Raw genomic sequence first — 16,167 nt, forward strand, 5'->3', positions numbered from 1 at the left:
AATAACAAATGAAAAGTTGCTGCACTAGACTCTATAAATAAAGAACTTTGTAATAATAAATAGAATACCAGACGTTTCAACAAAATCACAGAAAACCTCAACTTTGTCTACACATCAGATTGTAAGTATCTAAAAGGAAAAATATAAGCATAGGTATGTATAAATTTCTAATCACCTATAAATGCATACACATATACTTAGTTATCTACGAAAGTAGCTACACAAAATCAAACCCCATTATGCTATATAGTTATACTGCCTAACAAAAAAAAATGCAGTTAAATTTCAACTTACTTCTTTGGAAGTTTCATTTTTTTCACTTTTTCTTCAGCACGTTCATCAGCAATTCCAACATGGCAGCCTAATGCCAGCAGGGTTCTAGAACACAGGAATCACAGACAAATTACTGCCAATGTTTCTATATCCAGAGTTGCCAGGTATGTAAATGACACCATACAACAAATAAATGAGACCTACAGAATGACAAAATAACATGGAAAAATAAACACTGTCCATTTATATAGATAATATGCTTTATGGTGGTAAGAAAATGCCACAAGGTGTTCTCAAACATTTTAGTAAAAATATGAGATTATTTCAAAATGTAATCATCATATAGTCTGCTATCTTTACAAGACCTCGGTTAAAAGATTCCCTGTCCTTGAAATACATATTTCTGCTTTATATACCTATTTCTATGGTTTATATATGTATTCATATTGTTGTAAATCGAAACCTTTTTATGTTACATTATTTACTCCTAAGCTGATAAAAGGAGAAAAGACAGGAAACATCACTTGTTATTCTTGGAATGTATCTTCAGAAAGAGATGATGTTATTCTAGGATTTCAATTGTATCTTGTTTTTGTTAGGTCACATTATTAAAAAAAGACTTGACAGCAAAATACACACCAAGCATTATACCAAAACAGCCATCGTAATACTTAATATGGATATTTGATATTGACCCACTTCAAAGAAAAGTGTTTAAGATATATTCAGTGTGCTATGTAGTACAGGGCTTTGATCAGGAAAGACATTCTGACCCAACCCTGTAAAATGCAGCTGATTTCAGAAGACAAATGGTCCCTGCATGCCTCATAACAGGGTTGACAGAGACTTTGGATAAGTTCAAAACTCCTCCTTTCTATACAGTCACATTATCCAGTAGTGTAAATTTATATTTTTATTTATATTTATAATAAATATAATTATTTATAATTTATTTATATTTATTATATGTATATTTATTTATTTTTATTTCTATTAACATACATCTTGATCTGTAAATCATCAACCATTTGTTCCTGCACATACTTTCAATACTGGATTATTGAAGCTTAGTATCTTTAAACCTACATGAACTACTGAAATACTGAGAGTGAAATGACAAAATTCAAGAAAGAACTTTAGAGTAAGTTCAGAAGTTTGCCAAAATCTGAGGGCTATACCCATATATTAGATTGAAAGACAAATCACAAGTGTAAAGCCTGGGCTCCAATCCCAATTCCATCCAACACGTAAGGAAGATAGAATGTATTTGTTCTTATCTCCCTTTAAAATAATATTTTCTGGAATTGTCCTAACTATATTTATTGCTCTTTACATATGACTGTGAGGGAAAAAAATGGACATAAGTACTGTTCTAGCAATATATCTCTTTACAGACAAATTAAATGTTTCAAGGAGAGTCATAAAGTGGGCTAGCTACATGGATTAAGTGCTATTGTTATGTGAAACCCTATTTTAACTCAGATAGTTAAACTAGATACCAGGAAGTCAACATGCAGAGGACAACTCTTGCAAAACACAATCTGAGGAAATATAACAAAGATAAACCTTCATTTAACATAAACCATATCTGATTCTGACGCAGCTATCACTAACATAAGCAAGAGAACATATTTAACAACAGAAAGCAATGCAGTGGAGTTAAGCCCCATCAACCCTAACCTACTTGTAGCATAAGATAGGACATTGAACCTTATATCCAGTTGAACACTGCAAATTCAAATCAGAAAGCTCAACGGGATTAAAAGGCAGTTGTGGGCTGATAGTTAGACTTTTAATTACACTTCACTTGACATTTCAAACAGACTGATTATAAAAGTGGAATCCAAAAGATACCTGAAGCACTTCAGAGCTAAACAAGAAAACTGAAAAGTGCCTGAATGCAATGTTTGCAATTCAAGTTATCATACTAAGTAAAATCTTGAATGAATTAGTGCACTATTTTTTCACCTTTGCAAGCCTGGAGAAATGAAATAAGTATGATGTTCATTTTCAAGTCCCTGAGCAGCAAATATATACATAATGAGTGCGATACGATACTGCAAAATTAAAACTGTAAACTTCAGAAAAAAGCAAAGAGTAATACAAGAACAAAATGAAGATTAAGATCAGTAAGCATGTGAATTTTGAGATGCACAGAAAGACAGAATACTTCATCTTTTGGATACTGTTCATTTAATGAAAAGGCTCTATGTTAATAGAATTACTAAAACAGAAAATGTTCATAATTCGTACGCTTATTCAGCAAAGTGGATTTTTAGATATGTCAGGGTTAGATTAGAAGCACATTAATCCTGAACCAGTAATCATTTAAGGAACACTAAAATAAGCATTATGAGTGTACAGTCAATACTCAGAATGACTTTAGTGATGCCTGAGTAATATTATATGGATTAATACAGCAACAGATCTATCTGTTAATAAAGATTATATTATATTTTGTAAGTTCAGAATAGGAAAAGAAGATATTCTGCATTCCTACACAATGCTGTGTTCACAAAGGACTCAAAAGCTTTTCTTGAAATTCTAGTACCTAGCTGAAGATAAATTTGAAGTCTGCCTGCTCCTTCTTGCTTCCAATGGAGTTCAATTTGTCTCTGAATGCTTTATCTCTAAATAATGCAAAAGTATTCTTTCAGAAACTATTTAACACTCAGGCTCATAAACATATTTTTGGGGAAGCAGGCGAAATAACTTACTATGGAAATGGTGGATCAGTAAATAGCACAGAGAAGCTCACCAGGAAAGAAATCCATTAAAAAAAATTGTAGGAACAGTATTTTACCTAGTTTTCTAGTATGAAGATGCATAGTCCTAATATAAGGACTATGATTCTAAACACTATAGATAGTGAATTTCTGAATAATATACTACAAATCTTCCCAGAAAGGTATTATTATATGCATAAAGTCATTCTTTGCTAACATTATGTACAGGAAGAAGTAAATACACTGTAAGAAGATGCAAGATTTCGATACAACTATTAACATCCCACTAAAATTTTCTAGAATTCCAGCTGCAGAGCTTCATGAAATTCACACATCTAACTGCTCATCCGTAATGCATATTACTGTTCTATGGCAATACACACAGAGACAGAAATAGCTAATTGTTAGTCATGTCTCAAAACAAATTGTCATGGTGTTCTTACGCTGATGAGAAGCTGAACTTCACCACACCATTCTCTCCCTGCCTCCTCAAAAGACAAAAAGTGTTCAAGGGTTGAAATAAAGATGGGGAAATTACTCACCAATTACTATCATGGGTAAAACAAAACTCAGCATAGGGAGATTTAGTACCTGTTACTAACAGACTAAAAGCAAACTAAAAACAACTTCTTCCTACATCCATCTTCTCCCTCCTCCTTCTGAGCAGTACAGGAGAAAGGAGAGTGGAGGTTTTTGGTCTGCTCATAACACGTCGTCATCTGCCACACCTTCACAATCACTCTCTTCCCCTGCTCCAGCGTGAGTTCCCTCCCACCAGATGCTGGTATTCCCAAACTGATCCTACGTAGGCTTTCCACAGACAGCAGCTCTTCAAGAACTGCTCCAATATGGGGTTCACACCACAGCAGTCCATCCTTCACAATTTTTCCCACTATCCAACTTTTCCCACTATCCAACTTAACCCTCCCCTGATGCAACTTGAAACTTTTTCCTCCCATCTGATTGCTTGATGCTTTTGGGAAGAGACTGACTTTCACCACATTATAACCTTCTTTGAGGTAGTTGTAGTGAGTGATCTGTCTTCTCTGAATCTACTTTTCTCTAGGCTGAACAACTCCAGTTCCCTCACCTGCTCTTGATAAGTCCTCTTATCCTGATCTTTCAAAGCTTCACTGCCCTTATTTGGACATGCTCAAGACTTCAAAGTCTTTCTTGCAGGGAGGAGCCCAAAACTATACACAGTATTCAAGCTACAGCCTCACAAGAGATGAGTACAGGAAAACCATCTCTTCTTTAGCCCAGCTGTGCATGCTATTTCTGATACAAACCAGGTCATTGTTGGCTGCATGCGGATATCTGCTCCATGTGGTGCCCAATGGATGAGGAGGGACAGCCTCCTCCTCCATAGGCTTATGCTGGGCTGCAGGGAACTTCTGCTCAGTGCCTGGAGCAACTCCTGTGGCAGTTACCTTGGTGTATGAAGAGCTGTTTCTCTTATATTTTCTCATTCTTTTACAGGTTTAGATCTGGTCAGGGGCAGGTCTGTTTTGGAGCCAGATGGGACAGATTTTGGGCTCTTCTCACACAGAAGAGTTTCCCCCTCCGCTACCAAAACCTTGCCACATAATCCCAATGAAATCATCAAAGTAGGCTTCACCAACACAGAAAATTAAAACTAATTAGACTAAAGTGAAGTAAACCAAACAAGACGTAAATGTTATTTTCAGAGCTTGAATTTAGTTCTCTTTCCTCCAAGCTAGACAAAAACTGTCAGAGTTGCCATTTCAAAAACACCATTAACACAATAATTTAACCGTTTATGAAAATCTTCAATGGAAGAAGCGCAGATCGGTATGCAGCTTGAATACATCACTCAGTAGGAAACATCACGTGTCAAATTATAAACTTGGAAACTGCAACTCCATAGGTTTGCTGAAAGCTTACTGTAAGCTTCAAAGCTTGAGCAACTTACTTCAGTGTTTCAAGAGACATTTGTAAGTTATAATTTCTTTCCTGCTCCGGCAATTTTGAGAACTCCACTAAGCATGGGTGTTGTCTTTTGTTGTCATCTCTAACCTGAAAAGGCAGTAAAAAAAATTAATGTATATCTTTAAAACTTGCTGAAATTTCAAAACAGTTCAAAATACTAAATATTTAAGGTTGATTTTGTCAGCATTACTCAAACCGAATACCACTCAAAAAAAAAAAAAAAAAAATCTAGTCTATCTTTTACTTCACTGAATCTCTATATTGTCAAAGTTATGTTCAGTGGTATACAAGAATTCAACAACTGAGCAGTCACAAATGACTGGAACACTAATTTTCTTTTACAGCATTAACAGCAGTTACCGTAATTTAGAAAAACCCATACTTTTATCAACTCAAAATCTGATAAAAAATATTTTTAACCAGAGCTTCCTATACACAGTTTTAGACCAGTTTTGTTCGTAGTTGGAAAAGGCAACCTCAAAGGCTGAGATAGCTGAGCATTCTACTGCTCTCAGACTTGCATCTTCAACCCATGAGAGTTCAGCCAACAAAATCTACTAGGACTATGTCTTTCAAGAAGGCTTGATTAAAAATATACTAGTTGCAAATATTAACTAAATTATTTAAATGAAAATGTTGGTAATAAAGTTTTGATTCAGGAAAAAATAATGAAGGTTGTAATTTTTTTCCATTGCCACTTGTTATTAGAGCTTCAGTGCAATTAATCTACAAATTTACAGATTTGAAACTAAAACACAACACGCTTGAGAAATAATGAACTAAATATAAGGCAGTCACTAGTTTGCAAGGAAGTTTTTTGTAACTTATTTTTTTTTAAAAAAGGTTTAAAAAACAGATCTGAGGAGATAAATCCAAGCATGCCTTCTCTCTGACAGCCAGAATACGCAGTGTTATTATTCACTTGACAAATGACAGCTGCACTACAGAGATGGTATCGCCTCTGCAGCTTTCAATAGAGAAAGTCAGCCAACAAGATATCAAAAGTTAACCTGTTTCATTTCACCAGGCATAGGCTGGGGAACACTTCAACAGTTCTACCCATGGCATGGTATGTCATGAAGAAAAGTTCAACACAGGAGAGGACATCACAACCCTACAGAAATGCTTTTGTGATTCCTTTAGCTCTCAAAAACAATTTGCAGTTTAACAGATCTTGAGGAGAGGTAAGCCTATTCATGCAGTCTTGTGCTTCTGTAACAGCTGGCACTATCTACTGCTGTCTCACTCCACATGCAGTTAACTGTACTCTTAGAGTATTCTTGTTTAAGACACAGAAAAGCATCACAGAAATAAGCGTTTCCCATTTTTATGGACTTGAAAAATATATGTTCTTTTCCAGTGTTGCCAGACTTCTCAATTTCACATCCTTTCCAACGGTAGTGGCCATTTCACACCCTTTCCAATAGTGGCTATTATTCCAGTTACCCAGCTTGAGACAAGTTGATACTTAAGAAGTAGAAGGCTCAGCATTTATTCCTTTGAGTAGTGTGAAAGTAACACACCAAAGCTAGTCTTTGAGAATGTGCTGCAGTCCTCAACTAGATTTTTCTCTTTCTTCTGTAGTAATCAGAAATAGTAATTGGATTTACTCCTGCAATCGCACTTCTTAACCAGCTTCAGAACTATTACAGAAATATGTAGTCATGGGCACCTCTGTTGTACAACTAGCCAAGAAAATCGAACACTCAGCAAACAGAAACTAGAACACCATATTATCTGAGTGCCTGTAATTCACAGACAACTAGGTCAGCAGCAGTTCCATGGCTTCAAGCTATAATAACAAGCTACTGCCACAGAGCAGGTCCTCATAGTACTTAACAAAGAGTGGAAAAACATGTTCTACCATGAAAATGATTTTTAACATACTAAAATAATGTAGTTGTGCGATATTTTTGAAGGTATTCATAGTATAAATATAAATATATCCACTTTACTAGTTGAGTTCTAATTTTTTATTCAATATGTTTTTCTGTTTCCAATGTGGAGTGCATTTCAGCACACAATCTGTTTAAAGCAATGTTTAGATTGCTCCAAAATAATGCCTCCATGCACCATTCATAGCATCACTGTGTTCACATCCACTCTTTGGTCTCCATGAACATTCAGCAAGTGCTGATGAGTGTCAATGCATGCAGTTTTTTCCACACACAGGAATTCAATTTCACACCTTTGCTTCATATGCAGTCCCATGCCAGACACCATTTCGTCAGACTGCGCCTCTGCTGCCATCTGTCACACAGCAACAAAATTTAATGGAATATTGGTGGGAAGGGTTCAAACTCTACTGTCATACCACCAACATCCATCTCTGATGTTGTGGGTCAACATTACAAAATAGGAGGCATTACTTTTGGAGAAGCCCTCAAAATTTCAAGGACCGTAAGTTCACCGTTCATATTAATCTTTAGAGATGTAAAATGAAAGTTATTGCAAAAATACCATTATGACAATTCTTGATCAATTATAATTCTGCTGGTAAATGGGATGTTAAAATTATAAAGCCACTTTTTTTCCAAATCAGTTTTTATTTCTTTAGTGAATGCAGAATGGGTTTTCAATTACTTTAACTGAGAAAAGACCACTGCTGGTGGTGAATTTCTCAGTGAAATTGTACCATCAAACCAGGTATAATTTGTTCTCAATAATTTTGCCTGATCTATTATTCACCTACAGAATCAGATTTTATGTTTAAAAAAGAAAGTCAATAGCACATAAACTGGCATATAAATTCTGACTTTCAAGGAATTAATATTTCACATAAACATATCACTTGCTTTCCATATTGCATTTTTTTTGGTTGTTGTTGGTTTTGTGGGTTTTTTTTTTTTTACTTTTTTTTTTTTTTTTAACTGTAAATGTCTTAGGAGGAAAATATTAGAGCATCCTGAAAATAAAACTGAATGCAATATTTGTGGTAATATCTAAAAGTAAAGCAATTATAATATTGACACATAAACACTATATGTTAGAGCAGGAAATCAAAATGTTGTCATCTTCAAACCTTACCTTGTTGATAAAGCCTCTGTAATTTCAAGTCCTACGTTAATTACACATGAGTATCCACAGAGTGAACATGAAGATGGACCATTCATAATTGAAATTTATTTTCTATTTATCATATTCTAATTTTCAGTTTTATGTTCTTAATAACAAAATCTAAATTAGACGTTACTATTCATTCAAGTTCATTCAATCTTATAAAAAAACAAGTCACACTCCTTTCTAACACTACTAACACATTTTTTCATTTTCATCTAAGCACACAGTAATTATCGAATTGAACAGCAGACAGCTGTTTATGTTTTCATTTGAAAAATATTTACAATCTCAATGGGATATTTTTCTGCACTTGATGAAATTAATGTTCTTTGGACAGGCAATACAAGCAATTAAACCGTCAAGCAACTTGTTCAAAACATTTAGCAGACAGAACAAGAAGCTTCTTTTAGCAGACACTAAAAATGTTACTTACAAATTTTTTCCAAGACCTACAGTAATCTACATGAATAATAAGTCTGAGAATAGTCTCCAGTTAGGAGAACCACTTTAGTTCTGTGTTGCTAATTTCAATATTGGACTTCATTTTTATTCTGATTTCCAATATTAATAGAGTTACCTAGCCTAGTATCTAGCTTGCCTAAAATACCTTGCCTCAGTACTCAGTAACTGTAATGCATCAACTCAAGTAACAAAAAATAGCTACATTGGCTTAAACTGACAAAAACACACGTGAAAAACCAAAATGATTAAGGAGTCAGTCTCCAGGAAACAATTAGCATATATTTTGTTACATTCCCAATTGAATACATTGAACTGCAGAACAGTAAAGCCAGGGAAAGCAAGCAGAACATCTTAAAAGTTTCAACACCCTGTTTTGTACTGCACATATTCATATTTATCATTGCTTAACTCAATATTACTTATATAATTAAGTGAAAATAGCATTCAGAATTACAGTCAGGTTCCTGATGGTAAGTACTGGAACACTGAAAGTATTTGCAATTTATTTCACAGTTGATGTGATACTTTGTCACATCAACTTTTGATGTTGTTTGTTTGATGTGGTGGGGAAGGCAAACAAAAAAAAAAGTCAACAAATCTCTATTAATCAAATATTTTAAAGTATTTCAGCATGCTACACCAAATACAATACCTATGCCCAGCCATATAAGATGACCAATATATGTATTTAAGCCAAATACTATACTCTTTTTCTGTACTTGCACATATCTAGCATTTACTGGATGATTTTATGTTCTCCACAGCAATACGTCACAAGCAATAACATCTGGAATCCAAATAGCTAACCTGTAGATTTTTAAAAAATATATTTTTATAATTGATTAAAAAACCTAATCAACAAACTGGATTGCATTTTATAACAAAGCCAGAAATCACAGAAATTGTTTAGTCATACTCCATGAAAAGTATGAAAGAGACAAGAAAAGAGTGTAATGCACATATTAGCCTGAACAGTAGGAGACATGGATGGAAAGAAGTACATTTAATGGCATTTCCCATCCTCAGAAAATACAAAATATTTATTTTTCATGAATATATTATGTTTGGAACTTTTGAAAGATGTCAGACAGTTCATGCAAAGAGAACCAATAATCATGGTTTTTATTGACTTACACTACCAGACAAATAAATGTCTTGCCCAATAGCAAATATAAGGTGTAAAACCCACTGTATGCATTCTGTCCCATCAGACTGGTAGAAAATGTGAGCAGCAAACAACTTTAACCTCAGAATTTTTGTTCTACAATATACAAATTTGGTTATACAAGTGCTGTTGATTTTCCCACTGTCTTGCAGTGGAAAGGGTCTAAAATCTTAATAACCTTGGAAAGATAATAAAAATAAATCAATCAGTCCCATTAGCACAATGAAACTGATTCGCTAAGCAATATCATGTAATTAACAGAAAATTAATAGAGAAGGTACGTACTGGTCCATATTGCCAGCCCAGTTCAATCTTATTCATAACCCAAAGTTCATGGATGTTCTCTGCTAACTTTTCTCTAATTCTTTCTAAGTGGGGAGGCAAAACAATCTAAAGAGAGAAAAGATAAAGATGTTATTACGAAGAAGTTGCCCAACAGAGCAACAGACTTCCACAGTTGTCAAACTTGACATAAGTCACATCCCTCAACTAATCCTAAATAATCATTCATTCTTATCGATATTAAGGACAAACAATAATAACAATAAAACAATCAATAATAAACAATCATTCCTAAAGTGAGACAAAATTCTTAGATCAAGACATACCCTAATCTACAAATCCCAGAGTTTGACCAGCAAAGGAAAACAGTTTTAATTCCAATACCTTCAAATGTCACAGAACACGTTCACGACAGCTGGCTATAAACGACTCAAACTAAGAGTACTTCTCAGATTAAAAAAAAAAAAAGGAAAAAAGGTAAAAATCTGAGTAAAAGTAATTTTCTTCAGAATACTTCAGACAAATATAAAAGTTTGAGAACTGCACCTCAATAGAAAAAGAGAGATTGGGACATCATCTCCAAACTTTGCAGTTGGATACTGTCTCAAAAAAAACAGAGACCCCAAATAGAAAGTTCTATGAATGATCTGAGTGTTACCCTATTTATAATTAACAATAATCACAGGGACACATGTAGAATCTTGTATTTAGCATATATTGGCAATACAGTAGCAGTTTCCTCTGTTTCAGGGACAGGTTCCTAAACATGTTAAAACATGATCACAAAAATTTGATCTTGTCCAAAAATCCTATTACCAAGAACAACTTGGTCAAATATAAGAACAACTATGAGAAAAAACTTAGGAATACAACTTCAGAGCTGTTTCCTGAGTACAGTGAATGCCACTCTCAGTAACCTACAAGGACAGCAAGGGAACAGGACTGAAGTTGGTCTAAAGGTCTTAAATCAAAGCCTTCAGTAATTTTAATTAAGCTGTAATATAAATTTCTAGTGAGAAGACAGTGGCAACTGACGAAGCATGAAATTAAAATACTCTTTTTTACATACTTTAATATTAAAGATAAAACAGTCTTCATTGTAGTGTCTGTGAACTGAAAATATATTTGAGTACTACAAGAACTTCACGGAACCTTTCACTTTTTTTTTTTTTTTTTTTTTTTCCATTTTTCAATTTCTAGCTGTGTAATGCATCAAACAAATTCTGAGAAAAAAAAAAAAAATTGAGACACTTAAATTCAGTCCAATGAGAAATAACATAGATTTATAATATCTGTGTTTGGGAAATGAAGTATGATCTTTTAGTTTCAATACCTGGCTAGTATCTACAGGAACTGGGGTGAAAGCTGCTTGTGACAGATTGAGAGTGGGACCCAGAAGATCTCTTGTATAGCTTCGATCCTGCTTGTACTCTCGGCTATGCTCCACTTTCAATTTCTCCTTTGGTAGAACAGCTTCAAAGCAAGGAGCGTATCCAGGTGGAGGAAGGAACTTGAATTCTCCATGACGACCTCCAAGCAAGAAGCGTACCCTGTAAAATCAGAGTTAATTTAAAGAACTGGAACACTTCCAGTGTCAAACCTAACCAGTATGTCAGCTTCACAACTACTGAGTGCTACTGGGAAAAAATAATAAATAAATAAATAAAAAATAAATAAATAAAAAGCTTATTTGCATTGTTTGTGTTCATACTCCAGTACTGTTGGAGGAGCAAGTGCGGGAGAAAATGTAAGGAAAACTAAACATTTTTCTTCATTTTGGCTCATTTTCACTTCAATAAAAGCATTTTAAGTGAGGCTGAGATTACAACCTACAGTAATCAATCAGCAACCACTCAACTTTCTCCTCTGGGAATTCTCAATTTCCTACAATTTGAGAAATGAGCCTGGAAATTTAGCAGAATATGACTCTTCCTTTTCTCTCACAGAAAATGAAATGTTTAGGATGCAACATAACACCCCTATTTTCTTTCTAAAACATGCACCTGTCATTTTAGTAGAAACTTAGGAGGAAAAGTTCTTTACTCATTACAAATTTGACTTTTTTTTTTTATTATTATGAACAAATTTATTCTTTTTTTTTTTTTGTCATTGAAAAATTTAGTGAATGAAATCATGTACATTTCCAACCAGAAGAAATCAAAAGCAAAAAAAAAAAAAAAACAGAAACCCCAGCCTTGCAACAGAATCACGTGTCCTCTTTTATATTTGCTATGTGTTTGTGTTTTCTAAAACTGTTATTAGTACACATCTAAACATTTTCCAAAAGCAGCCAAAGCGTGTGAATAGTATCTGTCAAATGTTTTTTTGATTAGGGAGATAAAGCATGCAGGTGCACAGTTTTGCATTTAATAGCATTCACTTCTATAATTCTACCATACCTTATCATCCATAACTGTATTATGCATGGCAAAGTCTAAAGAAGTGCACTTTGCATCTGGAATGAGATGCTAGTTCCTTGCTTCTATACTGTTTAGCACAGTTTCTGAATGATCTCTAACAAAGCATTGCTTTCTTTCCAGCAGAAACCAACTTTCACCCTCTACTTTCGTCAGTTTTGCTGAAGTCAATCCTCCTGCTGGAACTTCATGCAGTCTTTTTTTATACTACTGTCTCATACTACTGAAAACATTAAAGTAGAAATTCAGCACCTCAAGTGGGACTTGAAATTTTGTAGAAAATCAGTACAACAATCAGAGTACAGATTAACTGAATTTCTATTAGTCCATTCTGTTGAAAGAAAGCATACCAATATTTCTTAAGATCAGTGCCGATAGTGTACTTGTTTCTAACAATTGTCTTAGGGCAAACATTTTTAATATCAAAGATCATTTTTTTTATCTTCCCATATACGTTTCATAAAGTTAATATCTATCTATGGGCATTGTAGTGAAGATAAAACATTCTGAGTCCTATCTGCAAATCCACTTGAATAAACTGATTCAAGTGATGAAAAACAACAGATGAGCCATCTCTTCAGGATTCCTTTGTAGTTTCAATAACTAAGAACTGGAGCTGTGCCCAAGAAGCAGATGTCAGAAAGGGAAATGAGAGTGAAGACAGCCAGGGAAATAATTTTGTATATTAGTGTCTAATGAAAACAAGAATCCCAGGAAAAAACACACTTGATACTAACTTTATTCCTGCAGAGAAGCTGACAACTGGGAAGAAAAGGCCATCTATGTTGAAATTCTCAAACATTCCTTGAACTGGCTGTCCATTTATCCGAAAAGAGATGCTGGGGGCGCTCAGATCCAAACAACAACTAATAACATCTTCAGTTCTTAACAGATGTTGATTTGGAGAATTTACTGTTCGAGCTACACAGCCTATAGATATAAAGGAGATATATTTAGAAAAACTTCTGAGAATTATACAAGCGTTCACAGCAGACTAAAAATAAGAGAAAGAAAGCAATAGAGAGCACGTGTTAATTCACAGATATCTAATCTATAATATCTGATTTTAAGATCTGAATTTTAAGCTTGCAATGTGATGAAGAAAAGCATACAAAGGCATCTGCAAAAGCATGAAGATATTTTAATCATAAGAGATTAAAATTAACTTATAGTTAATGTAAGTGAAAATATTGATACAAACAATAAAAACAAAAACTAAATTTCATTACCCACAAGCAATATAAGTGCAAACTGCAAAACAAATATTATTGTGTAACATGAAATCTAGCTAAAGAATACATTATTCAAGATAAAGAATAACATTTTACTTGAAATTATTTAAGAAAAGCAAACTATTTTTTGCTATTACAAGCCAGATCACAGTACTCTTGCAAACCTCTTTAAGATGATACCACAAAGATTCATAATCAAATCTTGAAACAACATTTTTCCAGCATATATCAAAGATAACACCAATTTTGAAGCGTAAGTATTCACCGATGTGTATTTTTTTCTAATATGTGTAGTATTAATTCTAAATGATCATTTTATCTTGCATCAAATTACATTTACAAAAGTACACCTGTTTACTAGGAGAAATAAACTAGAGAAGAACACAGAAATTAGAAATCACCGTTTCTGAAATTTACTACCATCCACAAAAAAAAAAAAAAAAAGCATTAAAGTTGTATTAAATAGCTCTAGACATGTTTTGCAAAGACAAGTTACGCAATGTCTGAATGAGATAAACAACAGTGGATAGTGAGAACACAGCACGGAGTTTTTAACTGTGTTCCCACTATCTGTAAACATAAAAGACTAACCTAAAATCTAAAATGACTAAACGCCGAAAGATAGGCATTTTTAGCTGAACACAAAACAATGGTCCAACATACTCTCTTTCTGATCCTAGAAGACTTTTCAGAAGGTGTAGAAACAGCACCTCCTATTCTGCTGCATCCCTCAGGAAATGGGTTTCTGGGAGGATTGGTTCCCAGAATCATGCCTATCTGGTAAGTCTTCCCCAAAACAACAGAACTTATAAGCACCTTGTTGAACATCCTATGCATTTAATTTCAGCATAAATGTATTAAACCTGGCTCTGAATTTCTGGGAAAATCAGTTCCCACTCATACAGGCAGCTGGTCATAATTGTCATGATTTCTATAATTCAATCAGCAGTACAGTTAAGAAAGGAAAATATTTTCTCATGCTCATGCTACTTTCATCTACCCCTTCCAAGACTATATCCCTTCCATCTACCCCTTTGTTCATTTGCTTTAAAAGTAATCTATTCTGTGAACAAGGGCTGAGAAACCTGGAAGATACCTCATAAATTGAGAAATTTACACAAAACACTGCTGAACAACGTAAAAGTCACAGTGTAAGAACTGTCTCACAAGGGAACTATCTTCTACCAGTTGTACATCCAAAACCTCACAGATTGCTGTAGAGAATAGCAGATAAAAACATCACAACAGTCAAGTGCTAGTTTTCAAATTTCAAATTAAAGAAAATGATTTATTTTTTTATGGCAAGAATAACTTAACACTAAAAAGAACTATTAGTGAAAAGAGTATACACATTATTTCCTTAAGACGTTCAACTTGAGACCAGATGCCTTTTTAGATATTAGAATTTAGCCAAATACAAGTTATTGGGTTCAATGAAGGGCTGGCTGATAAAATAAACATATAAAGTTATTTGACTTTATATACAGTCAGACAAAATTGTCTAAGCACTTTTTGAAGTATTAGGCATTAAAATCCTATGAGTTCCACATCTTTGTACCTGAGAAAGTAATTCTTTGACTAAAGAAACAAATTTAAATTAAATAAATATGACTCTGAAAAAGGACTATTCCAGAACAGCACCTCAGAGAGTTATTGTTGCTATTCATTAATGCCATAAATCCTTCATGCTCCAAGGATTATCAGAATGTTTCAGACTCACCAAGATACAGCCTGGGATTGTGGAGGAAGAAGAAAAGCCATGACTTTTCGCAATCAACTACTTACAATTCAAAGTTTCAGATGTATGCGTTACATTTCCCTTAGAAAATATCAAAAAAGGTGGAAATATTTTCAAATCTACAAGCCAAATTCACAACAGAGATGAATATATAAAACGTGTGTTTATAAAGGGGGGCTGAATTTTTTGACTGGGATGGGTTATGGAACAAAGAAACAGAAATAATTATTTATTTAATATGTGATATTTCTAATTAAGAATTTACCAGTGAGTAGAAAAATCATTTTGATATTAAGTAACCTTTTGCTTCCTCCTCAAAAGTGAATGTAACATAAGTGAGTTGGGTTAGCTCATAATTTTCTGATTCTTCTTTAATAAGATTCTATCTGGTAAACTCGATTATGACATGTCTTTACTGACATCATTAATTGCAACATTGTTCCAAAGCAATTTTCAGTATACATGAGAGCAAAAGTGGCAGCTACATTCCCAAGAAGACACTTTACTGGATAAATTACTACTTAATAATACATTCTTTTGCTATTTTTAATGAAAAATTCTTTTGAAGTGTAAAACTGTCTTCTTTTCCAAGCATCAAGCCACAATGCCTCAAATCTTCAAAGACTTAAATCATACATAGAGCTGACTCTTCAAAACGTCTCTCTCATCTGTTAAGGATCTTCATATTTTCACAGTGGCACAAACTGTCTGTCCAATGAGCCTTGCCCTGTTTCCAGTTGTATGGTTCAATAATCGCAAAATATAAATGGGAGAATATTTTTTCCTCGACAAGATGAAACTGTAGTAGAAAAGTATTCAGTAAGTTTTTTAATCCCCTTTTATACAAATACCTATTATTATT

General features: G+C 33.9%; 1 protein-coding gene across 1 annotated transcript in view; it reads right to left on the bottom strand.

Moving 5' to 3' along the window:
- RYR2 (ryanodine receptor 2) overlaps positions 1 to 16,167 on the bottom strand; it is a 352,078-nt gene that overhangs the window by 149,044 nt on the left and 186,867 nt on the right. The window contains 5 exon segments of the mRNA XM_085219664.1: positions 295 to 378; positions 4,933 to 5,036; positions 9,922 to 10,026; positions 11,252 to 11,468; positions 13,073 to 13,265. Of these exon segments, the coding sequence (XP_085075790.1) occupies positions 295 to 378; positions 4,933 to 5,036; positions 9,922 to 10,026; positions 11,252 to 11,468; positions 13,073 to 13,265 (703 nt within the window).

The sequence above is a fragment of the Meleagris gallopavo genome, chromosome 2, assembly GCF_905368555.1.
Source record: "Meleagris gallopavo chromosome 2, MGAL_WU_HG_1.1, whole genome shotgun sequence".
Classification (NCBI taxonomy): domain Eukaryota; kingdom Metazoa; phylum Chordata; class Aves; order Galliformes; family Phasianidae; genus Meleagris; species Meleagris gallopavo.